Source organism: Teleopsis dalmanni, chromosome 1 (assembly GCF_002237135.1).
Source record: "Teleopsis dalmanni isolate 2A chromosome 1, ASM223713v2, whole genome shotgun sequence".
Lineage (NCBI taxonomy): Eukaryota > Metazoa > Arthropoda > Insecta > Diptera > Diopsidae > Teleopsis > Teleopsis dalmanni.
Genome location: NC_051846.1, coordinates 23006744 through 23033643, shown reverse-complemented (window position 1 = coordinate 23033643; position 26900 = coordinate 23006744). Strand labels below are relative to the sequence as shown.

Below are 26900 nucleotides of genomic sequence, written 5' to 3'. Positions count from 1 at the left end.
AAATATTATTACCCTCCGATATTTCCAGCGCTATAAAAAACAAATGAAATAAAAATATAAATTTCAGCAATAACATATATTAAAATTAATATGTATTGTATTATCTCTTAGTATAACGGCGTAGTATATAGTTGACTATTAATATTATGAGCACTGATTACCTTCAGTGATTTTAGGTTAGAAGTAACTTTTCCACTGGAGAGTTTAATACTTTTGAACAATTCCTTATTCAGAATATTTTGCCATTTCAATGCTGTATGTTTTCAGTGACTTGAGACTTTTGTCTCAGTAAAAGAAAAAGAGATAACTCTTTTTATTGTGTTTATTAGTGCAAAGATTCTTTACGATGAACTCACTGACACATGAATAGTAAGTTTGTACATGGATGCTACTCACTCAAGGCTGAAGTTAGTAGAGTTCCTCTGAAATGTGCTGTGCTGAGAAACAAGATACCAGATAATGCAATAATGAGATTTTCTAGCGAAATACACTGCGATTCAAATAATCTTAACTTAAATAATAATATATTACTATTCAGTCACAAAAAACTTAACAAACATTTAAAAAGACTAAAATATTTAAATTTTCAGAGAAGATAAATTATGAACTTATGCCTTGAATATGTACGCTTTTCATAATGAAGAAAATATAATGACAGTTTATTACATTCGAATCAAAAACAAATACAGTAGTCACTTTCATTTCCAGAACAACTAGTCATATGCTAACAGTGTTATTAAATGAAATGAAACTATCAATTTCAGCGATAACATCTATTTCTTTATATGTATTGTTTTATCTCTGGTAAAGGCGTAGTATTTGTTACTATGATATTCTGAATTGTTTCTTTCAGTGATAGGTTGGAAGTAACTTTTGCACTGAGTTTGTTCTTGACATTGCTTCTTCTGACTTTTTTGCATTTCTATGCTGTATGTTTCAGTGACTTGATATTTTGCTCAGTCTCTAGTGAATATGTCTTTTGTTTGTATTTGTGCATAGATTGTTTATATGATACTGATATGCGTAGTTATTTTGGCATGGATGCACTTACTATGGTAATTAGTGGTTCCTCTTAAATGTGCTGTGTATACAAAAATACACTAATTGTTTTCTAGCGCATTGCATTGTTTTCAAATAATCTTAATTCCACATAATGTATTTTTCATCACACATATCTTGGCACTTTTCCTTCGATAAACTATTTGCTTTTCAGGAATTGACTTTATATACAACAACATCAATATGTAAGCTTTTCGATAAAGTTGAAATCTAATACAGTTTATTACAATAAATTATTAAATATTAAAGTAGTTACGTTTCATGTTTTGTACATAATTATAAATAAATATTATTAAATTAATATTAAACACATATATAATCATAAATTATTTAGTAAATAAGAAAGTACTACGAATGCGTCGTATTTACCATGAAACTTGAATAGTATAATCATATAAAAATCAGACTAGAAGTGAGTCATAAGTACTCACTATGTTCTAAACAGCTTAAACTTACTTGACTTTTCAATAAATACAAATTAATGTTTAGCTAAAGATCTCTAGGAATAATATCGGCGTCTAAATATCCATTGCGAAACTAATCATCAGTAATATTGTATATTACATTGGAAAGCAAGAAAGCTATTTTCAATTACTCTTTTATATATTATTAGGCTCATAATAATAATAATATTAATATTAATTAGACTCATAATTTGTATTTTAAAAAATGATACATAAATATTATGAACTCACCCTTGGTACATTAAACACTCGCTTGTTGGATCCTTTTCTACCACATACTCTCTATAAGTAAATATCTTAATTAATATATGAAAATTTTTTAAAAAATGTGACAATTACCTCAGCTCTACTAGTTAAACCCCACGGTAACTGTAAAATAATTTATACATATTAAACAAATTGCTTAGAAATAAGTGAACATGATATTACATCCTCTTCCTGTGGTCTTTGTGGTGAACTCTATGAAATAAAGAAATCGTATTATGTGCGATGAACGAACAATAACAATGATAGAATAATAATAATTATATATATATTTTAAGAAAATACCATCTTTTATACTCAAAATTTACTTTCCAAATTTTTAATTAAAAAAATAAAAATTGATGCATCATTCATCCTCTTTATTAATATCATTAAAATTTTAGAACTGCTGATTTTAACATTATTTTACTCGTATTGAATAGATGGTAGGACTTATGTAGTAAAAATATGAAAGATATTAATACATTACCGATAAATTCAGATTTTGTATGTTTCCTACTTCTTTAACTCCAAACATACATTTCGCCTAAAAAATATTTCAAGCTTTTAAAAACAATAAAAATACTATTTTATTTAATGTATTTTTAGTTAAATACTGTATAACGACTATAACTTTTTATCATTATTTTTAACACTGCACTTACTTTCATATATATTTTCTCAAAACCCTTAATGTTTATGCATTCTGTCAAAAATTAACAAAGAATTTCAAATTTGAAACATCAGATTCAAATCGCATTAATCGATTATTCTTTAGGGATTTCAAATCAAGACTGCATTTTATCTTTGCAAGAAATAGCATATATTAGCCTATAACATAGGTATACTTAACGTACATCCCTATAGCCCTACACAGGGGAAAAATACCTTAACTGGTCGTACTATAGAGATTTCTACGATTTTGAGCTGAGAATGTAGGGACCTTTTAGTCCGAAGACATGCATGACTCAATGAGTCGTGCATGAATCGGGCATGCAAATGGTACAGGCTATTTGTATCTTTAGAAGATTTTTCCTTTAAGTTCAGTATCGAAACAAAAAAAAAACATAGGCCACGAGCTAATGCTCGGTAATTTTTGATTATGATGTTTCAGTTTTGTATGTGTTTCTTATTTTAAAATCGTTCTACAAAAGTCGATATCTAATATATTCGTCAGAGAAACATAAAATTAAAGACATTATTATATTTAGCACCTTTCGGGTATTTGTGTTGGCGAAAACTTAGAGACCCCGTCGGTGTTCTATAAAATATAATTGGACGTGATGTAATGCATTATTAGAGTGAAGAACTTCTGCAACCGTATTTATTTTTAAGACGTCATGTGGCAACTATAACTAAATATAATATTTTAAACAAACGAAAATGTAAAATTGATGATACTAATGTATTCCTTGTTTTTGGATGGGTTGTAATAGAAAGTCTTTCAGGGACTGTTAGACTTGTACAAAAAAAGAATTTGATATTATGATAATGCACCAATCATTAATCAACTGCTGTAAAGAATATAGTACTAAGAATTGAAGCCATAAAACTTCTGAACAAAAATAATTTTTTCAAAGTATCACTATAATTCCACGAAAGTCACAAATTCATGTAAGGAAGTTAAACGAATATCATATAGCGCAGATAATAAATATTTTAAATTAATAAGAAATACTACGCTTTAAATAGCAATTAGATTGAACGGAGAATAAATAAATATAACAAATGAATATTACATTTCTTCATCATATAACAAACCCGAAAACATTTTTGACAGAATGTATATTTTTGTGCAATTAAGGTTCGATTAATTCACTGCAGCTCTTTAGAATATTAAATTCAAATAATACTAAAGCACTAGTGCTCTTTCATACGTACTACGTACTCCCGATCTTCCCGGTCTTTTCGTTCTTGTGCCTAAAAAATAATTTTTTATTATAACAAGTATTTTAATATTGCAAGTTCCGATCATATTTGCAAATTATAGCAATAGTCATTACCCCTGGAGAACAAGGTGCAGGTTGAGGAGGACGTTCAGGTCCCATCCCTTTTCGTAACTCTGGTTTTCTTCGCAATTTTTCATTCTAAAAATTAGTTTTCATTAATTCTGAATTAAAGTTTGCGACACATTTACGTAATAATAAGATTTATATTTCAAAAAATTACCATCAGCTCATCAGACCAATTCAATCTGCTTACGTCTTCTACGTCTGTAGTATGACATGGGTCCTTTAAATAAAAAAGAAAATTTTAATTGTTAAATAGTTTTTATAAGCAGTGATAGAGATAGTGAATGAATGAAATTTTCATACAAAATGAAACAGAACTGTTGTCATATATATATACATATATCATCTGCAAAGTAAATATTTTGCATATGATAACTCTGATAATCAAATTAGAATACTTTCATTAGAATGATACAATACATATGTGGAAACAATTTATCGTATCTGCAAAGTAGATATTTTGCATATGATAACTCTGATAATCAAATTAGAATGACATACATTAGAATGATTTAATACAATAATTCAGAAAGACATTTATAGCTTTTGTATAGTAGACGTACCTCTTCTGCAAATGTTCCATGTTCCCCTGGGGCGAAATCCTGAAATAATTTAAAGGAAAATTTATAACTTTGGTGTATACATCATGCTAATATCTCTTATTAAGTATGTGATCAAATAAATTAATGTTATTGTAGTAAAAAAATAATAGCTATGGATTTTTCAAATATGGATCTTTTGACCTGTATTTGAAAATGAAGCGTACATCAATACAAAATTTTTTAAATTATTTTATTATTAAATTAAATACGTTAATTTATTAAATATAGTTTGAAGAGTTAGACACGTAGTCCATTGAAAAATATTAAAAAAAAAGTTTTTTTGGAACTGTTAAAATAATATTACAAATAATTTAACTTAAATGGTTATATTGCTTTATGTTTTTTGCGCTATCTTATAGTCTAATCAAGAATATAATCTTTACCAGAGGTTCTTTTTTCAACAAATGCTGTTGTTTATTATATAATTAATAAATACTTACGTCATAACCAATATTAGAGAAATCCAAGGAATCTTCACACTCCTGTAAAGAAAACATTACCAAATTAAAAACCATACGAAAATTTTATAATATATTTTTTATTTTCATGGCAGATAAGAATAGATTATATCTATTTGGAGTGCAAAACTGACGTACTAAAATATTAAAATAATTCAGGTTTCACTGGTCGTTTCATGAAATTCAATTTTTGTTGATCGCAAAAGTCAAATCTGTTAAGGATTTTTAAAAACCTATTCAAAATTTCTACTGAAACTAAAAACTAATGTTGTTTTTTAATGAAGAAAAATAAATGATTATAGCCCTTATTTTTTCTTTGAGAGTAGCAAAAAAATACTCCCAACTTACGACTGAAAACTTGTGAAGCAACAACAATGCTCTCAAAATCTTCAGAGTTAGGCCTTACTTGCAAAAAATTGTAAGACTTAAGTTTCAGTGCAGCCAAATTCAAAAATCAGTCTATTATTAATGTTTACTGGAAATATAAACAATCAACTTTAACTTTCTAAATTCTTATAGCTAAACATTAGTGAAATGTAGCTTAGTGGAAAAAGTTGTTCAAAATCGTTGTTATACTATAATCTGTAGTAAAATATATGAATCGAAATCGTGCAATATCTGTGTATTAAAATACTTACATCGTCCGCGCTTGCTTGTGGTCCAAGATTGTACTGGAATAAAACACAAAATATTATTAGATGTAAAAGAAATGGAATAATAGAAATCAGATAACATAATACAAGACTGCGAAAATAATTAACTAATATAAGTGTCTGTGACAGGAATTAAGAGAAGAACACACCACATAATTAATATGTGAATATTAAAGTTTCCGTTAATGATAATATCCCCGAGTTTTACTTTTTTCATATATTTATAACCAACCCATGCTATAATGTAGCTTAGTGAGAAATATTGTTTAAAATCACTGTTTATACTAAAACGTGTAGTACCATATCTGTATATGAGAATACTTACATCGGATTGACTTGCATCGGAATCAATTGGATTTGAGTACTGGAATAAAACATAAAAAGTTAAGTTTTTAGATAAATATAAATCAAATAACGTATTTTGAGACTGCGAAAATAATTAACTGATATAAGTGTATGTGACGGGAATTAGGAGAAGAATATAAAAAACAAGTAATGTGTTGAAGTTTTCTTAATTATAACATCCCCATTAAAATATTTATATTTTAGCTATATATATCTGCGAAAGCGACTAGATATTTTCGAGGTATAAGATGTGATTTAGGAGAATGACTGGAGGATCTGCATAATGTTAACGATATCTGTCACTTCACACAAAAATCCGAGGACGTACCAAAAGACATTAAAATTTTAGGTACATATACTACATACTATATATCATGTCGAACCAATTTCAATAACAATACTCCCATCAGCCTATATGGTGAATTCATTAAAGATGTACACTGGTATTGCTAGTTGGAAAGCTGAGATTTTGAGATTTTATATATTTACTAGATATTCAAACCAATAAAATAAAATAAATAATAAATAACAATAAATTTTAATGTTCGCCTAACAATATTCAATTTTAATTGCTCTAAAAAATCGTATCTGGCTTGTTTAGGGTTAACTTAAAATCGGTTACATACTGTAGATAATTATTGCTTATGGATTCATTTAAAATAAATACTTTGATGATTATATTGTTCTATTTTTATATGTGATTACCATTTAAACATATTAATATAGTTCCATTATAATTCATAATAGAATAATAGAATAGAATACTCACAAAAAAATCACCAGATGATACTTCCCATGAGCTTGGAAATTGCTGTAAAATATAAAATGTTTTTATATAAAAAGGTATAGAACAATATTATCCTGTAAGACAAATGATTAAAAAAAAAATAATATTATTTTGCTGTGTTTTGAAGTTCTTTAAAGTAGAAAAGAGATCAGAAGGCTGCAAAAATAATTAAATAATATTAGATTAGTATTAGTAGAAATTTAAACTCTTTATTTTTGTTAAAAAATTTACTGTTAACCTAAAATTTGTACTTCTTCACCCACTTCATTTGACCTAGTACTTCGTTTTTGGTTCCATACTCAATGTCATTTTATTTGTTTTGTTCTATTATCTAGTGCCGCAGATGGTCTCCCGCTTAATGAAGATATTAAATGAATATGTAAAGTTTCTTCAGAATACATTTTTATTAATTTACGTATACTATGGGGATTTTGTATGATTTCCTATGACTTAATACAGAGTATTGACGAATATGAAGATATGGAGATGTGGGGTATGGGATATGGCATATAAGATATGGGATATGAGATATTGGATATAAGATATGGGATATGAGATATGGCATATTAGATATGGGATTTATATAAAATTAACCAGCCTAACGATTAGAACGCTAAAATGTATAATAGCGTAGGTGATGGTATACAAAACAGTTAAGTAAACATTTGCTGTGAAAGCTGGAGTTATACATGGAGACACATAATCAACAACAGTCTCTGACCTGATGTTGTACTATACAATCAAATATGTTGGTAGATAAGAATATAAAATTACTATATGGTGATATAGAAGTAGTGACGCCTTACCAACGGTACCTTGAGGATTGTTTCTAGCAAACAGTCATATAGTGACCAACAAATCAGGATTGTTCTGATTATAAATAAGATTTTGAACAACGACTATTATAATATAATAAATTAGGTATTTGGAAGGTATTAGAATTTCATCGATTTCGATGACAAGATATCGCTACCTGAATTTTGTTGAAAAGACCTTAAGTCTTATAAAAGATTAATTAAAATTTTTATATATGATAAAATCTTAAGAACCGTTCACTTATCACTTAAAAATCGATAATTCAATTCAAACAGATCTTATTGAACATTGGTTTCGATTTTTAAAAATCAATTGATCATAAATGTGTCCAAATACCCTACAATTATTCAAAATTTTTAATACAGTATTCTGAAAGAAGAAAGTGTTGCCTTCTATTGCATTTGGAGACAAGTAAGGAATATTCATGTATTGGATAATTTCATTTGACTTACCGGTCTGCATGGCGTTGTTGTGTTCTATAATAGGCATTTCAATTTAAATGAGTTTTATGTAGTATATATGGTTTCGTTATTAATAATCAATTACATATATTATTTTAAAAAATAACTAACCTAGACGGCATTAAAGATTTTATAGTAAATTGTATTACATGATAACTTACGAAATATTTAACGCAGGGAGCGATTATGTATTAAAATTGTTGAAATTTATGTAAAATAAAATTTATATAATTAAGGATTATTATTACCGGTGATGTAAGTGGTCGGCCACCAACCTAAAAAAAATTTTTTTAAATCATGTAAAGAACATGTAATGGAGATATATTATTACCGCTCCTTGAGCTGATGATGGACACTTTTGAAAAAAATTTTTAAGGTTATTGAGTTAATATATAACTAAAATTTTGATATTACCGGTGCGGCAGCCGCTGATGGACACTTCACAAAAAATTTAAAAATTATTAAAATACTATGTTATTAAAATTTATTATTACCGGTGATGCTGGCGATGGCGGGCACTTTTGGAAAATATTTTAAAGATTAACTAAATAATATGTGATTGAATTATATTATTACCGGTGATGGACATGGTGATGGGCCCTAAAAAAAATAAATTAAAAATGTGATACATTTTCTGTTAGATATTAAAATATTAATATATAAATATTAATATCATATATAAAAGAATACTATAAAAAGTTTTACTGTTTTAATAATTATATTAAACTATGGTTGCTGTTTAATAATAGCTGACTTTGAAAATTGATCGTTTAAGAGAAAAACATAAAAATACAACAAAACGAGAATATTTTGGATGAAAAGCTTATATAGATAGAACGATACTAATATGAAATGTTAAATTAATACACTTCGTATTAGAGCAACCTTTATATATTTAATTTATAACTGCGATGTTTTCTTCAAAATAAATTTTTATAATTGGGTAAATTTCATATATATAGTTAAGAAATTTTTATATATTAGATATTTTGTATTAATTTATAATTTTTTATTTATTTTAAATTTAGTTTTTAATTAAAATACATACACTGCTTCTTGCCGGAGGTGATGTAAATTCTTGCTGTAAAATAATAAAAATTATATTATTCGCTTTTATATGCATTGGAACTTGTATAAATATTTTGATTTTAGGTGTTTTTGAGAATTTTTGATTTTTGTGAAAATTAAATAAAACAAAAATTTTTCAGTTTTTCTTTCCTTAGGAAGCCTCACTTGTTACCTTTCTTTAATGTGTAAAAAAAATAAGTAGGATCCACTTGAAAAACTTCTTACCTAAAATTTTTCTTTATATTTTTGCTAATCTTTAATAATTAATAGTTACTCATTGTAAAACTGATTGTCAAGTCATACGAATTCTGTTAAGTTCTTTTCTGTCAGACTGTATAGTCTGAATTCTATTAATATTGTTAACTTTACAGAGTGTGCTTGTCTGTTATTCCATATTTACTATCTGTTGGATCTTATTCTGTGGTTATATACAATTGGTTACTAAAGCTAATATTAATGAACGGTCTAATCTGTCGTCATTAATTGCATTTGAGATATTAAAGATGATGAAAATTTTTACTACAAATTTTCTCCGATGCAATCTATTTTTAGTTTCTGGGATTAAGAAATTATCTTGAGAATAGTACTCTCTCCCATACAAAATAAGTGTTGTTTCTTGACTCCAGAAATTAGTTCAAACACATATAGGGATATGAAGTTAATGCTCTACATTTTGTGTCATATCGTTTTAAAAATATATATAATATACGTAGTGTTCAAGTTTTAAAGTTGCTTAATTTTGATCACTTATGTATATGGATAGTATAATATATGTGGTTAAAAGTTATCATTACCGGTGTTGAAGCTGCTGGTCCGCGGCCCTTAAAAACGCTTTTGAGATTTTGTAAATAATTTTTAATTGAAAGTTTCTATTACCGGTAGTGGTACTCCGCACATCTAAAAATTATTTTAAAGATTATGTGATTTAATATATGTAACTTAAAATTTGTAACTTAAATTTGTCATTACCGGTGATGAAGGGGGCTAAAAATATTTTAAAGATTATGTTAATAATAATTCAGGTAAATAAAAAAAAATATTATTACCCTCCGATATTTCCAGCGCTATAAAAAACAAATGAAATAAAAATATAAATTTCAGCAATAACATATATTAAAATTAATATGTATTGTATTATCTCTTAGTATAACGGCGTAGTATATAGTTGACTATTAATATTATGAGCACTGATTACCTTCAGTGATTTTAGGTTAGAAGTAACTTTTCCACTGGAGAGTTTAATACTTTTGAACAATTCCTTATTCAGAATATTTTGCCATTTCAATGCTGTATGTTTTCAGTGACTTGAGACTTTTGTCTCAGTAAAAGAAAAAGAGATAACTCTTTTTATTGTGTTTATTAGTGCAAAGATTCTTTACGATGAACTCACTGACACATGAATAGTAAGTTTGTACATGGATGCTACTCACTCAAGGCTGAAGTTAGTAGAGTTCCTCTGAAATGTGCTGTGCTGAGAAACAAGGTACCAGATAATGCAATAATGAGATTTTCTAGCGAAATACACTGCGATTCAAATAATCTTAACTTAAATAATAATATATTACTATTCAGTCACAAAAAACTTAACAAACATTTAAAAAGACTAAAATATTTAAATTTTCAGAGAAGATAAATTATGAACTTATGCCTTGAATATGTACGCTTTTCATAATGAAGAAAATATAATGACAGTTTATTACATTCGAATCAAAAACAAATATAGTAGTCACTTTCATTTCCAGAACAACTAGTCATATGCTAACAGTGTTATTAAATCAAAATGAAACAATCAATTCTAAACGATAAAAACTATTTCTTTATAGGTACTGTTCTAGGAACTGCCAAAGCAGAATAATTTCTTACCATGACAACCCGAATTGTTTCTATCACAGAAAAATTGCAAAGGAAGCAGTGATGCACTCAGTATGTTCTTGACATAGCGTATAATGACTTTTTGTGCACTTCTATCACAGCAAACTGCAGAAAAAACGATATTTTGCTCATGTCTCTAGTGAATATGTCTATTGGTTGTACCTCTCCATTAGAATGTGTATAAGATATTGTTTTTTGGAAAGCAAGAAAGCTATTTTCAATTACTCTTTTATATATTATTAGGCTCATAATAATAATAATATTAATATTAATTAGGCTCATAATTTGTGTTTTAAAAAATGATACATAAATATTATGAACTCACCCTTGGTACATTAAACACTCGCTTGTTGGATCCTTTTCTACCACATACTCTCTATAAGTAAATATCTTAATTAATATATGAAAATTTTTTAAAAAATGTGTAATTACCTCAGCTCTACTAGTTAAACCCCACGGTAACTGTAAAATAATTTACACATATTAAACAAATTGCTTAGAAATAAGTGAACATGATATTACATCCTCTTCCTGTGGTCTTTGTGGTGAACTCTATGAAATAAAGAAATCGTATTATGTGCGATGAACGAATAATAACAATGATAGAATAATAATAATTATATATATATTTTAAGAAAATACCATCTTTTATACTCAAAATTTACTTTCCAAATTTTTAATTAAAAAAATAAAAATTGATGCATCATTCATCCTCTTTATTAATATCATTAAAATTTTAGAACTGCTGATTTTAACATTATTTTACTCGTATTGAATAGATGGTAGGACTTATGTAGTAAAAATATGAAAAATATTAATACATTACCGATAAATTCAGATTTTGTATGTTTTCTACTTCTTTAACTCCAAACATACATTTCGCCTAAAAAATATTTCAAGCTTTTAAAAACAATAAAAATACTATTTTATTTAATGTATTTCTAGTTAAATACTGTATAACGACTATAACTTTTTATCATTATTTTTAACACTGCACTTACTTTCACATATATTTTCTCAAAACCCTTAATGTTTATGCATTCTGTCAAAACTTAACAAAGAATTTCAAATTTGAAACATCAGATTCAAATCGCATTAATCGATTATTCTTTAGGGATTTCAAATCAAAACTGCATTTTATCTGTGCAAGAAATAGCATATATTAGCCTATAATATAGGTATACTTAACGTACAGGCCTATAGCCCTACACAGGGGAGAAAAACCTTAACTGGTCGTACTATAGAGATTTCTACGATTTTGAGCTGAGAATGTAGGGACCTTTTAGTCCGAAGACATGCATGACTCAATGAGTCGTGCATGAATCGGGCATGCAAATGGTACAGGCTATTTGTATCTTTAGAAGATTTTTCCTTTAAGTTCAGTATCGAAACAAAAAAAAAACATAGGCCACGAGCTAATGCTCGGTAATTTTTGATTATGATGTTTCAGTTTTGTATGTGTTTCTTATTTTAAAATCGTTCTACAAAAGTCGATATCTAATATATTCGTCAGAGAAACATAAAATTAAAGACATTATTATATTTAGCACCTTTCGGGTATTTGTGTTGGCGAAAACTTAGAGACCCCGTCGGTGTTCTATAAAATATAATTGGACGTGATGTAATGCATTATTAGAGTGAAGAACTTCTGCAACCGTATTTATTTTTAAGACGTCATGTGGCAACTATAACTAAATATAATATTTTAAACAAACGAAAATGTAAAATTGATGATACTAATGTATTCCTTGTTTTTGGATGGGTTTTAATAGAAAGTCTTTCAGGGACTGTTAGACTTGTACAAAAAAAGAATTTGATATTATGATAATGCACCAATCATTAATCAACTGCTGTAAAGAATATAGTACTAAGAATTGAAGCCATAAAACTTCTGAACAAAAATAATTTTTCCAAAGTATCACTATAATTCCACGAAAGTCACAAATTCATGTAAGGAAGTTAAACGAATATCATATAGCGCAGATAATAAATATTTTAAATTAATAAGAAATACTACGCTTTAAATGGCAATTAGATTGAACGGAGAATAAATAAATATAACAAATGAATATTACATTTCTTCATCATATAACAAACCCGAAAACATTTTTGACAGAATGTATATTTTTGTGCAATTAAGGTTCAATTAATTCACTGCAGCTCTTTAGAATATTAAATTCAAATAATACTAAAGCACTAGTGCTCTTTAATACGTACTACGTACTCCCGATCTTCCCGGTCTTTTCGTTCTTGTGCCTAAAAAATAATTTTTTATTATAACAAGTATTTTAATATTGCAAGTTCCGATCATATTTGCAAATTATAGCAATAGTCATTACCCCAGGAGAACAAGGTGCAGGTTGAGGAGGACGTTCAGGTCCCATCCCTTTTCGTAACTCTGGTTTTCTTCGCAATTTTTCATTCTAAAAATTAGTTTTCATTAATTCTGAATTAAAGTTTGCGACACATTTACGTAATAATAAGATTTATATTTCAAAAAATTACCATCAGCTCAGCAGACCAATTCAATCTGCTTACGTCTTCTACGTCTGTAGTATAATCTGGGTCCTTTAAATAAAATAGAAAATTTTAATTGTTAAATAGTTTTTATAAGCAGTGATAGAGATAAATTTTTTGATGAAAGTTTGTATTCAACAATTATAAAATGCAAATATTTTTTTTTGCATTAATATAAACATATAAAAAAATTAAGGCGTTATCTTAAATTTATTGTTTTTAAGTTTCCTTTATCTACTATAATTCTGATATAGGTATAAGTTAATACTTACATCATACACAATACAATCTGATTCGTCAGTTGAATAATCCATTGAATCTGCTCTTGCTTGCTCCTGTAATAAACAAAATATTTTTAAATTCAATATAAATATAATAATAACATATTTAAAATTAAGACAAACGTCTACAGAGTAAAAAGACTTAGATTATTGAAACTGGGTCAGTGTTCATATAACTCTACTAAGTAACTTTGAGGGTATTATAATGAAAAATAGAGATCTCAGAATATTATTAACATAACCTAACCAAAGAAAGGTCAAAGTAATATTTATAATAATGTACATTATTTTTCAGTCATAATTTTTCCTATTTTTATAATAATAATGCCTTAAAATTAAAAAAATTATGTTTGATTTTATACATCGTAACAAGTGACCGAAGGCTGAAACATTTTTGCTATATTGTCTGAAGTTTTCATCAAAAATATTGATTTAAGCGTTTTTATGGAAATGTAAAGTTGCACTAAGCCAAAGTAAATTTAAAAAAAAATTGTATACCCTATTCAAATAGATGGTGTTCTAATGGAACTCTTGTATTTCTACTCTAATCTAATTTCAACTTAAAAATAATAAATGAATAATTACTAAGTGCTTCTATTTTCAAGCTATTTTCTTTAATCAGTTTAAATCAGAAAGCTTAAGTTTCACCATATCGTGTCATCAAATGACATAATATAGATATCATGATGTAATGGAAAAATGGAAAAAGGTAATTAACTGATACTTTAAAACTAATATCGATGTGAATTTAAAGAAATTAACTATTAGTTTCTTTCAAAATACTGTGAATTTAATGTATTAAAATGTATCATTTTACAATAAAGACACAGACTCTAATATTGTTTATAGTGTAAATCAAGGAAGGAAGCTTTTGATTATAACGTTCTAATTACAAAATACTTTGACTTACCGGTGAGCAAGACGACTGTCCTCCTTTTCTGCCTCTTACATTCTATTATAAGCATTAATATTTTATTGTTAATACTTTTAGCTTACATATATATCACTGCTTAATATTTTGTACCTGTACATGTGCTTGCCGCATTCTCTCCATATTTGCCATTTGCTAGTTTAAAAATTGGAAATTATTTTCTTACGCATTAATAATTATAATATTTACTACTCAGTGCGCTCATAGATTAGTAATTAATAATAGTCTTTTATATTTAAATCATTTATATTCATACTTTTATATATATGTACCATATATATATTTTGCTTACCAGCTGGTTGCCTTGTTGCCTTCGTTGGTACGCGGATTCGCTTCCGCACTTTAGAAAAAGTATATGAAGACAGATATACATATTAACATAAGAAAAGCAGTATAAATTTAGTTTACCTTTTGACTGGGTGTATAAATTTCTGCTTGAGGACTTAACATCGGACTTGAAGGTTGTGCCTAAAGGATACAAATATGTACATTTAACGCATAGTGTATGAACTTGCACGTGCTTACCGGTCCACAGGGCATAGAATCTCTCTAAAATGATTATTACAATAGTTTAGCAATTGTTACAAATAATTTATTTCAAATAATTTAAAATTGATATTATAATTTATTTGTATTAACAAAATACTTATAATTTTGATATTTATTGTTAAAGTTATGCTATTTTAAAAATTATTTTAAGTCCCTCAAATACAATACGTTATACACTCGGAAGATTTTCGATATAATTTGCTCATATATAATTTGTTAGAAAAATAATGTGATGGAATACTCTATAATCAAGACTATATGGCTGTATTAAAACAGATCGTGAACTGATTGCGATAATGCTATCGTACTATACTCGGATGTTATTTTCTTTAATCAATTTAGATCACCATATCGTATTATGAAATGATATAGTATTAATACCATGATATAAGAAATGGAAAGAAAAAGCTAACTGATACTTTAAAACTAATATGGATGAAGATGTAAAGATAGTAAATATTTTGTAAAATAGTTATTAAGTGTGGACATATGTTAAACCTGATAATCAAATTGGAATGATATGTAGTGTGAATCAATATTTATACTTCTTGATTTCAGATGACAGTTTTAAATTGTTGACAGTTAAAATTACAATTAAATTACAATCGTGGAACTAGTATAAGTTTTAGATGTTACAGAGTCACTTACTGTTACTCATTTACTAACATATATACCAATTATGAGGAATATTTTGCGAGTTGTTTTGAAATTATAAATATCCAAAATTTACACAAAATGTTTGAGTTTTTTAAAAAGATATTCTAACAAAAATTGATAAGAATAAAAAAGACACTAATTTAATATTTATATTAACAAATCATTTATACTTTATTAAAAATAATTTTTCCGATATTTCGACTACCTTCGATAGTCATCTTCATCCACAGTTTTCCCTGAAGATGACTATTGAAGATAGTCGAAATATCGGAATAATTATTTTTAATAAAGTATAAATGATTTTTAAATATAAATAAAAATAAGTGTCTTTTTTATTTCTATTTAAATTTGACCAATTAGCCCGATAACAAATTATTATAATAATCATTTTTGTTCACAAATAAATGTACTTAATATTTAAAAAAAAAAAAAAATAAATTGATAAGTATATTTTGAGCTAAACAGAAAATATCAACTTAAATAATAATAATAATAAAATACCTTCAAATGTGATTGTGCTAAAACATAGTTAATTACAGGGTATCTTCAAGTCTTATTAATAATTGTTTAGTACAGTCATTATATACTTAATTATTCAATAGTAAATATTTTTTATGAAATTAATTTAATAACAATAATTCAGGAAGACATTTATAGCTTTTGTATAGTATACGTACATCTGTTCCATGTGCCCTTGGCGCGAAATCCTGAAATAATTTGAAAGAAAATTTATAACTTTGATATAAAGAAATTCAAAGCATATCCAATGCATAATGATAATATCTCTCATGAAGTATTTGATCAAATAAATTAATGTTATAATAACTTAAAATGTTGGAAAAAAATTATCGCTATGAAATTCGAAAATAAGGATCGTTTGGCTACTATTTGAAAACTGAGAATACAAAATATTTTTAAATTATTTAATTATAAAATTAAATACATTATTTTATTAAAAATAGTTCGAAGTGTTAGACACGTAGTCCATTGAAAACTTTCAATATTTAATCCAGATTTATAAACTCTTTTTAGTAAATATATTAAAAAAACTATTTTGAACTATCAAAACAATATTACAAATAATTTAAATTGGAATAATTGATTGATGTTATTATTTATTATATAATTAATAAGTACTTACATCATAATCAGTACTAAAGAAACCCGGAGAATCTTGACAATCCTGTAAAGAAAACAATTTTGAATTAAAAAATACACGAACAATTTATATTAAATTATATGTTTTTACGATAGATAAGAGACTATATATATTTGGAGTGCAAAGCTGACATTCTAAAACTGATTGCGATAATGCTACTTCAAACAAATATTTTCGGATACTAGAAAACGTGACTGTTGCCTTGTTGACATGGCTTGACGTCCTCTTATAAGGATAGAATAAGGATCTACTGGCCGATGGAAATCATTATCAAACAATCACCATAATAGTCGTTTGCACAACAATATACACGGCTCACTAACGTAACAAATAATTCAATGGCCTGTAAAAAACCGGTTCAATTACTAACATGCATTGACGCCGATAAAGTATTGATATTTAATGATTATCCAAATTAATGGTCTCGATATTTATCGGTGGATAGGAATACTCTGTTCAGCATTCAATTTAACGAAGGTGGAAGCCGTTCAGTGAGAGTTATCAAATTATACAAACGTAAAACAGCCTACAGGTTTGGTTCAAATTCGTCCGCCTGAATAATGGACGAAAATAATTCACAAAGAGAAACCATCAATGAATAGTTTGTTAGAGTGGATATCTTATTTCAAGAAAGTGAGAACATTAATGACATGGACAAAAAGCGCTGAATCAATCTAGTGCCTTTAATGATCTTGATTGATACCGCTTTTTGACGGTATTTTTACATGGGATAAAAAAGGAACAATGAGGACAGATAAACATATTAACAAATGAAATGCAATAAAATCATACTTACTGAACTCATCATCGGACTTGAAGTTTGTTCCTAAAGGATACAAATGTATACATTTAACGCATAATAGATGAAATTGCACGTGCTTACCGGTCTATAGGGCACAAGAGCATTCTAAAATAATTATTATTATATGTTAGCAATTGTTACAAATAATTTATTTCAAATAATTTAAAATTGATATTATAATTTATTTGTATTTACAAAATACTTATAATTTTGAGATTTATTGTTAAAGTTATGCTATTTTAAAAATTATTTTAAGTCCCTCGAATACAATACGTTATACACTTCTAAGATTTTTAATATGAATTGCAGTCCATATATAATTTATTAGAAGAACAATGAAGTGGAATATACTCTATTATTGAAAGTATATGTCTGTATTAAAAACGGAGGCCTCGCTAAAATAACTGTTCAACTCGTGAACTACTTGCGATAATGCTATCGCATTACATTCCGATGTTATTTTCTTTAATCAATTTAGATCACCATATCGTGTAATTAAATGATATAGTATTAATACCATGATAGAAGAAATGGAAAGAAAAAGCTAACTGATACTTTAAAACTAATATGGATGAAAATGTAGATATAGTAAATATTTTGTAGAAATAGTTATTAAGTGTGGACATATGTATATATGTTAAACCTGATAATCAAATTGGAATGATATGTAGTGTGAATCGATATTTATACTTCTTGATTTCAGATGACAGTTTTAAATTGTTGACAGTTAAAATTACAATCAAATTACAATCCTGGAACTAGTATAAGTTTTAGATGTAACAGAGTCACTTACTGTTACTCATTTACTAACATATATAATAATTATGAGGAATATTTTGAGTGTAGTTTTTATATTATAAATATCCAGAACTTACACAAAATGTTTGAGTTTTTTAAAAAGATATTCTAACAACAATTGATAAGTATATTTTGGTAAGCTAAACAGAAAATATCAACTTAAATAATAATAATAATAAAATATCTTCAAATTTGATTGTGCTAAAATACAATTAATTACAATGTATCTTCAAGGTACAACTCTTATTAATGACTGTTTAGTACGGTCATTATATACTTAATTATTCAATAGTAAATATTTTTTATGAAATTAATTTAATAACAATAATTCAGGAAGACATTTACAGCTTTTGTATAGTATACGTACATCTGTTCCATGTGCCCTTGGCGCGAAATCCTGAAATAATTTGAAAGAAAATTTATAACTTTGATATAAAGAAATTCAAAGTATATCCAATGCATAATGATAATATCTCTCATGAAGTATTTGATCAAATAAATTAATGTTATAATAACTTAAAATGTTGGAAAAAAATTATCGCTATGAAATTCGAAAATAAGGATCGTTTGGCTACTATTTGAAAACTGAGAATACAAAATATTTTTAAATTATTTAATTATAAAATTAAATACATTATTTTATTTGAAATAGTCCGAAGGGTTAGACACGTAGTCCATTGAAAACTTTCAATATTTAATCCAGATTTATAAACTCTTTTTAGTAAATATATTAAAAAAACTTTTTTGAACTATCAAAACAATATTACAAATAATTTAAATTAGAATGATTGATTGATGTTATTATTTATTATATAATTTATAAATACTTACATCATAATCAGTACTAAACAAACCCAGAGAATCTTGACAATCCTGTAAAGAAAACAATTTTGAATTAAAAAATACACGAACAATTTATATTAAATTATATGTTTTTACGGTAGATAAGAGATTATATATATTTGGAGTGCAAAGCTGACGTTCTAAAACTGATTGCGATAATGCTACTTCAAACAAATATTTTCGGATACTAGAAAACGTGGCTGTTGCCTTGTTGACATGGTTTGACGTCCTCTTATAAGGATAGAATAAGGATCTACTGGCCGATGGAAATCATTATCAAACAATCACCATAATAGTCGTTTGCACAACAATATACACGGCTCACTAACGTAACAAATAATTCAATGGCCTGTAAAAAACCAGTTCAATTGCTAACATGCATTGACGCCGATAAAGTATTGATATTTAATGATTATCCAAATTAATGGTCTCGATATTTATCGGTGGATAGGAATACTCTGTTCAGCATTCAATTTAACGAAGGTGGAAGCCGTTCAGTGAGAGTTATCAAATTATACAAACGTAAAACAGCCTACAGGTTTGGTTCGAAATTCGTCCGCCTGAATAATGGACGAAAATAATTCACAAAGAGAAACCATCAATGAATAGTTTGTTAGAGTGGATATCTTATTTCAAGAAAGTGAGAACATTAATGACATGGACAAAAAACGCTGAATCAATCTAGTGCCTTTAATGATCTTGATTGATACCGCTTTTTGACGGTATTTTTACATGGGATAAAAAAGGAACAATGAGGACAGATAAACATATTAACAAATGAAATGCAATAAAATTATACTTACTGAACTCATCATCGGACTTGAAGTTTGTTCCTAAAGGATACAAATGTATACATTTAACGCATAATAGATGAAATTGCACGTGCTTACCGGTCTATAGGGCACAAGAGCATTCTAAAATAATTATTATTATATGTTAGCAATTGTTACAAATAATTTATTTCAAATAATTTAAAATTGATATTATAATTTATTTGTATTTACAAAATACTTATAATTTTGAGATTTATTGTTAAAGTTATGCTATTTTAAAAATTATTTTAAGTCCCTCGAATACAATACGTTATACACTTCTAAGATTTTTAATATGAATTGCAGTCCATATATAATTTATTAGAAGAACAATGAAGTGGAATATACTCTATTATTGAAAGTATATGTCTGTATTAAAAACGGAGGCCTCGGTAAAATAACTGTTCAACTCGTGAACTACTTGCGATAATGCTATCGCATTACATTCCGATGTTATTTTCTTTAATCAATTTAGATCACCATATCGTGTAATTAAATGATATAGTATTAATACCATGATAGAAGAAATGGAAAGAAAAAGCTAACTGATACTTTAAAACTTATATGGATGAAAATGTAGAGATAGTAAATATTTTGTAGAAATAGTTATTAAGTGTGGACATATATATGTTAAACCTGATAATCAAATTGGAATGATATGTAGTGTGAATCGATATTTATACTTCTTGATTTCAGATGACAGTTTTAAATTGTTGACAGTTAAAATTACAATCAAATTACAATCCTGGAACTAGTATAAGTTTTAGATGTAACAGAGTCACTTACTGTTACTCATTTACTAACATATATAATAATTATGAGGAATATTTTGAGTGTAGTTTTTATATTATAAATATCCAGAACTTACACAAAATGTTTGAGTTTTTTAAAAAGATATTCTAACAACAATTGATAAGTATATTTTGGTAAGCTAAACAGAAAATATCAACTTAAATAATAATAATAATAAAATATCTTCAAATTTGATTGTGCTAAAATACAATTAATTACAATGTATCTTCAAGGTACAACTCTTATTAATGACTGTTTAGTACGGTCATTATATACTTAATTATTCAATAGTAAATATTTTTTATGAAATTAATTTAATAACAATAATTCAGGAAGACATTTACAGCTTTTGTATAGTATACGTACATCTGTTCCATGTGCCCTTGGCGCGAAATCCTGAAATAATTTGAAAGAAAATTTATAACTTTGATATAAAGAAATTCAAAGTATATCCAATGCATAATGATAATATCTCTCATGAAGTATTTGATCAAATAAATTAATGTTATAATAACTTAAAATGTTGGAAAAAAATTATCGCTATGAAATTCGAAAATAAGGATCGTTTGGCTACTATTTGAAAACTGAGAATACAAAATATTTTTAAATTATTTAATTATAAAATTAAATACATTATTTTATTTGAAATAGTTCGAAGGGTTAGACACGTAGTCCATTGAAAACTTTCAATATTTAATCCAGATTTATAAACTCTTTTTAGTAAATATATTAAAAAAACTTTTTTGAACTATCAAAACAATATTACAAATAATTTAAATTAGAATGATTGATTGATGTTATTATTTATTATATAATTTATAAATACTTACATCATAATCAGTACTAAACAAACCCAGAGAATCTTGACAATCCTGTAAAGAAAACAATTTTGAATTAAAAAATACACGAACAATTTATATTAAATTATATGTTTTTACGGTAGATAAGAGATTATATATATTTGGAGTGCAAAGCTGACGTTCTAAAACTGATTGCGATAATGCTACTTCAAACAAATATTTTCGGATACTAGAAAACGTGGCTGTTGCCTTGTTGACATGGTTTGACGTCCTCTTATAAGGATAGAATAAGGATCTACTGGCCGATGGAAATCATTATCAAACAATCACCATAATAGTCGTTTGCACAACAATATACACGGCTCACTAACGTAACAAATAATTCAATGGCCTGTAAAAAACCGGTTCAATTGCTAACATGCATTGACGCCGATAAAGTATTGATATTTAATGATTATCCAAATTAATGGTCTCGATATTTATCGGTGGATAGGAATACTCTGTTCAGCATTCAATTTAACGAAGGTGGAAGCCGTTCAGTGAGAGTTATCAAATTATACAAACGTAAAACAGCCTACAGGTTTGGTTCGAATTCGTCCGCCTGAATAATGGACGAAAATAATTCACAAAGAGAAACCATCAATGAATAGTTTGTTAGAGTGGATATCTTATTTCAAGAAAGTGAGAACATTAATGACATGGACAAAAAACGCTGAATCAATCTAGTGCCTTTAATGATCTTGATTGATACCGCTTTTTGACGGTATTTTTACATGGGATAAAAAAGGAACAATGAGGACAGATAAACATATTAACAAATGAAATGCAATAAAATTATACTTACTGAACTCATCATCGGACTTGAAGTTTGTTCCTAAAGGATACAAATGTATACATTTAACGCATAATAGATGAAATTGCACGTGCTTACCGGTCTATAGGGCACAAGAGCATTCTAAAATAATTATTATTATATGTTAGCAATTGTTACAAATAATTTATTTCAAATAATTTAAAATTGATATTATAATTTATTTGTATTTACAAAATACTTATAATTTTGAGATTTATTGTTAAAGTTATGCTATTTTAAAAATTATTTTAAGTCCCTCGAATACAATACGTTATACACTTATAAGATTTTTAATATGAATTGCAGTCCATATATAATTTATTAGAAGAACAATGAAGTGGAATATACTCTATTATTGAAAGTATATGTCTGTATTAAAAACGGAGGCCTCGGTAAAATAACTGTTCAACTCGTGAACTACTTGCGATATTGCTATCGCATTACATTCCGATGTTATTTTCTTTAATCAATTTAGATCACCATATCGTGTAATTAAATGATATAGTATTAATACCATGATAGAAGAAATGGAAAGAAAAAGCTAACTGATACTTTAAAACTTATATGGATGAAAATGTAGAGATAGTAAATATTTTGTAGAAATAGTTATTAAGTGTGGACATATATATGTTAAACCTGATAATCAAATTGGAATGATATGTAGTGTGAATCGATATTTATACTTCTTGATTTCAGATGACAGTTTTAAATTGTTGACAGTTAAAATTACAATCAAATTACAATCCTGGAACTAGTATAAGTTTTAGATGTAACAGAGTCACTTACTGTTACTCATTTACTAACATATATAATAATTATGAGGAATATTTTGAGTGTAGTTTTTATATTATAAATATCCAGAACTTACACAAAATGTTTGAGTTTTTTAAAAAGATATTCTAACAACAATTGATAAGTATATTTTGGTAAGCTAAACAGAAAATATCAACTTAAATAATAATAATAATAAAATATCTTCAAATTTGATTGTGCTAAAATACAATTAATTACAATGTATCTTCAAGGTACAACTCTTATTAATGACTGTTTAGTACGGTCATTATATACTTAATTATTCAATAGTAAATATTTTTTATGAAATTAATTTAATAACAATAATTCAGGAAGACATTTACAGCTTTTGTATAGTATACGTACATCTGTTCCATATGCCCTTGGCGCGAAATCCTGAAATAATTTGAAAGTAAATTTATAACTTTGATATAAAGAAATTCAAAGTATATCCAATGCATAATGATAATATCTCTCATGAAGTATTTGATCAAATAAATTAATGTTATAATAACTTAAAATGTTGGAAAAAAATTATCGCTATGAAATTCGAAAATAAGGATCGTTTGGCTAATATTTGAAAACTGAGAATACAAAATATTTTTAAATTATTTAATTATAAAATTAAATACATTATTTTATTAGAAATAGTTCGAAGGGTTAGACACGTAGTCCATTGAAAACTTTCAATATTTAATCCAGATTTATAAACTCTTTTTAGTAAATATATTAAAAAAACTTTTTTGAACTATCAAAACAATATTACAAATAATTTAAATTAGAATGATTGATTGATGTTATTATTTATTATATAATTTATAAATACTTACATCATAATCAGTACTAAACAAACCCAGAGAATCTTGACAATCCTGTAAAGAAAACAATTTTGAATTAAAAAATACACGAACAATTTATATTAAATTATATGTTTTTACGGTAGATAAGAGATTATATATATTTGGAGTGCAAAGCTGACGTTCTAAAACTGATTGCGATAATGCTACTTCAAACAAATATTTTCGGATACTAGAAAACGTGGCTGTTGCCTTGTTGACATGGTTTGACGTCCTCTTATAAGGATAGAATAAGGATCTACTGGCCGATGGAAATCATTATCAAACAATCACCATAATAGTCGTTTGCACAACAATATACACGGCTCACTAACGTAACAAATAATTCAATGGCCTGTAAAAAACCAGTTCAATTGCTAACATGCATTGACGCCGATAAAGTATTGATATTTAATGATTATCCAAATTAATGGTCTCGATATTTATCGGTGGATAGGAATACTCTGTTCAGCATTCAATTTAACGAAGGTGGAAGCCGTTCAGTGAGAGTTATCAAATTATACAAACGTAAAACAGCCTACAGGTTTGGTTCGAATTCGTCCGCCTGAATAATGGACGAAAATAATTCACAAAGAGAAACCATCAATGAATAGTTTGTTAGAGTGGATATCTTATTTCAAGAAAGTGAGAACATTAATGACATGGACAAAAAGCGCTGAATCAATCTAGTGCCTTTAATGATCTTGATTGATACCGCTTTTTGACGGTATTTTTACATGGGATAAAAAAGGAACAATGAGGACAGATAAACATATTAACAAAAGAAATGCAATAAAATTATACTTACTGAACTCATCATCGGACTTGAAGTTTGTTCCTAAAGGATACAAATGTACACATATAACGCATAATGTATGAACTGGCATGTGCTTACCGATCCACAGGGCAAAGAACCTCTCTAAAATAATTGTTATAATATTTTAGCAATTGTTATGAATAATATATTTTAAATGATTTATAATTTATATTATAATTTATTTGTATTTACAAAATACTTATAGTTTAGAGGTTTGTGTTTAAAGTTATGCTATTTTAAAAATTATACTAAGTCCCTCTAAAACATCGATATATATTACAGGCCATATATAAATTGTTAGAAGAATAATGTAATGGAATATACTCTATTATTGAATGTATATGACTGTTTTAAAATAGAGACCTCAGTAAAAAAACTGTTCAAGTTGTGAACTGATTGCGATAATGCTATCGCATTATATTCCGATGTGATTTTCTTTAGCAGTTTATATCACCATATCATGTTATCAAATGATATGGTATTGATATCTTGATATAAAAAATGGAAAGAAAGTTAATTGACACAAAACTTCGACATGTGAAAGAAGACTTTCATTTAAAGATTTAATTTAAAGAAATTGACTATTAGTTTTTTTCAAACTATTGTTCAATTGATGTATTATAAAGTATCATCTTGCTATAAAGACACAGATGTGCTCGACAGATTTATTTTTATTAGTTAATGGCTGTACAAATAAAGATTTTACAACGTGTTGAAATAATATTCGGTATATAATCAATTTAATTTCGATAGCTTATTTACGTGTAATAAAATTGTTTAAGATATATTTAAATTTACCGAAGATACAGGGGATTCAGCTTCCATTCTCTGTCATAAATTTTCAATTTTCATTATTGTTTTTTAACTTATATCACATGGAAATCATAGTTTTTTACCTCAGCAAATCCTTGTCTAGAACCTCGCATTCCTCTAGGCTAATAAAACAATAAAATTAATTTTATTTACTTTTTTACTTTAATTTCGATAGCTTTTTTAATTATAATAAAATTGTGTAAAGCTTATCCGTTATATTAAATGTGTTTAAACTTACCCGTCCGGAAGGCGTTTCAGCTCCCTGTCTCTATAATAAGTATTCAATTTACGTTATTGCATAGATTAGTTTTTTAGATTTTATCAAATGGAAATCATAGGTTTTTACCCCTTCACATCCTCGTCTCATACCTCTTCTTCTCCGCGCAGGCTAAAAAAATTAAATTAATTTTATTTATTTCTTCAATTATTTCACTCATCAATTTTAATTTGGATAGCCTATCGTACTTCCGTAAAAAGTCTAATATATAATATAACTTACCGTAATAAAAGAAGGTAAGTGGGAATATATCTTTTAAGCTATGCAACTGTCAAGGTGATTGTCTCCTAATATCGCTTTGTTTAATATTAATCGATGATATACTAGTTAATTTTAAGGACTTTCATGTGTTACCGCCACAGTCGGTTCCACAACCGCTTTTCTGTCGATAGCGGAGTTTACCCCCTTCATATACAAATCACGAATAGTCGTGCACTCAACAAATTCATGACAAAAAAATATACATATGCCATATAAGTCTAACTTAAATTTTATTTTTCCGATTTTAATTATGCTAGCTTTTAATTAGTCTGCCAACTTTTCTATTACATGATAACGCAGTCTTTTTTATTTCCTTTTTTAAACTGTTAATTGAAATACATGAAACGTGGTGTTATTTTATAATTTTGTGAAAATTATCCTGCTGTGCCGCCATATCTCTGCGCCATGGGATAAATTATTTTAATAGTAAATTTTGTCGATCGATGAAATTTTCAGTCTTACAATGGATT

At 26.9% G+C, this 26900-nt stretch overlaps 1 protein-coding gene across 15 annotated transcripts in view; it reads right to left on the bottom strand.

Annotated features, from left to right (window-relative positions):
• LOC119673248 overlaps positions 1-26900 on the bottom strand; it is a 74280-nt gene that overhangs the window by 33958 nt on the left and 13422 nt on the right. For 10 of the 15 annotated variants that reach the window (XM_038084491.1, XM_038084498.1, XM_038084502.1 and 7 more), the window contains 56 exons: positions 26239-26280; positions 26131-26160; positions 25976-26014; positions 25878-25907; positions 25158-25181; positions 25071-25100; positions 24257-24298; positions 23793-23822; positions 22713-22736; positions 22626-22655; positions 21812-21853; positions 21348-21377; positions 20268-20291; positions 20181-20210; positions 19366-19407; positions 18902-18931; positions 17818-17841; positions 17731-17760; positions 16917-16958; positions 16453-16482; positions 15095-15118; positions 14978-15037; positions 14862-14909; positions 14663-14704; positions 14549-14590; positions 13630-13692; positions 13346-13408; positions 13180-13263; positions 13058-13096; positions 11667-11723; positions 11363-11392; positions 11273-11302; positions 11166-11216; positions 10015-10032; positions 9938-9952; positions 9845-9865; positions 9763-9789; positions 8949-8981; positions 8477-8500; positions 8395-8418; positions 8315-8338; positions 8232-8255; positions 8149-8175; positions 6606-6647; positions 5817-5855; positions 5477-5509; positions 4821-4862; positions 4342-4380; positions 3936-3998; positions 3770-3853; positions 3648-3686; positions 2257-2313; positions 1953-1982; positions 1863-1892; positions 1755-1805; positions 13-30 (listed from right to left, as the gene is read on the bottom strand). In XM_038084491.1, coding sequence (XP_037940419.1) covers positions 13-30; positions 1755-1805; positions 1863-1892; positions 1953-1982; positions 2257-2313; positions 3648-3686; positions 3770-3853; positions 3936-3998; positions 4342-4380; positions 4821-4862; positions 5477-5509; positions 5817-5855; positions 6606-6647; positions 8149-8175; positions 8232-8255; positions 8315-8338; positions 8395-8418; positions 8477-8500; positions 8949-8981; positions 9763-9789; positions 9845-9865; positions 9938-9952; positions 10015-10032; positions 11166-11216; positions 11273-11302; positions 11363-11392; positions 11667-11723; positions 13058-13096; positions 13180-13263; positions 13346-13408; positions 13630-13692; positions 14549-14590; positions 14663-14704; positions 14862-14909; positions 14978-15037; positions 15095-15118; positions 16453-16482; positions 16917-16958; positions 17731-17760; positions 17818-17841; positions 18902-18931; positions 19366-19407; positions 20181-20210; positions 20268-20291; positions 21348-21377; positions 21812-21853; positions 22626-22655; positions 22713-22736; positions 23793-23822; positions 24257-24298; positions 25071-25100; positions 25158-25181; positions 25878-25907; positions 25976-26014; positions 26131-26160; positions 26239-26280 — 2082 coding nt within the window. The remainder of the gene's footprint in view (positions 1-12; positions 31-1754; positions 1806-1862; positions 1893-1952; positions 1983-2256; positions 2314-3647; positions 3687-3769; positions 3854-3935; positions 3999-4341; positions 4381-4820; positions 4863-5476; positions 5510-5816; positions 5856-6605; positions 6648-8148; positions 8176-8231; positions 8256-8314; positions 8339-8394; positions 8419-8476; positions 8501-8948; positions 8982-9762; positions 9790-9844; positions 9866-9937; positions 9953-10014; positions 10033-11165; positions 11217-11272; positions 11303-11362; positions 11393-11666; positions 11724-13057; positions 13097-13179; positions 13264-13345; positions 13409-13629; positions 13693-14548; positions 14591-14662; positions 14705-14861; positions 14910-14977; positions 15038-15094; positions 15119-16452; positions 16483-16916; positions 16959-17730; positions 17761-17817; positions 17842-18901; positions 18932-19365; positions 19408-20180; positions 20211-20267; positions 20292-21347; positions 21378-21811; positions 21854-22625; positions 22656-22712; positions 22737-23792; positions 23823-24256; positions 24299-25070; positions 25101-25157; positions 25182-25877; positions 25908-25975; positions 26015-26130; positions 26161-26238; positions 26281-26900) is intronic. The other 5 variants (XM_038084504.1, XM_038084505.1, XM_038084494.1 and 2 more) reach the window with 4 other exon arrangements.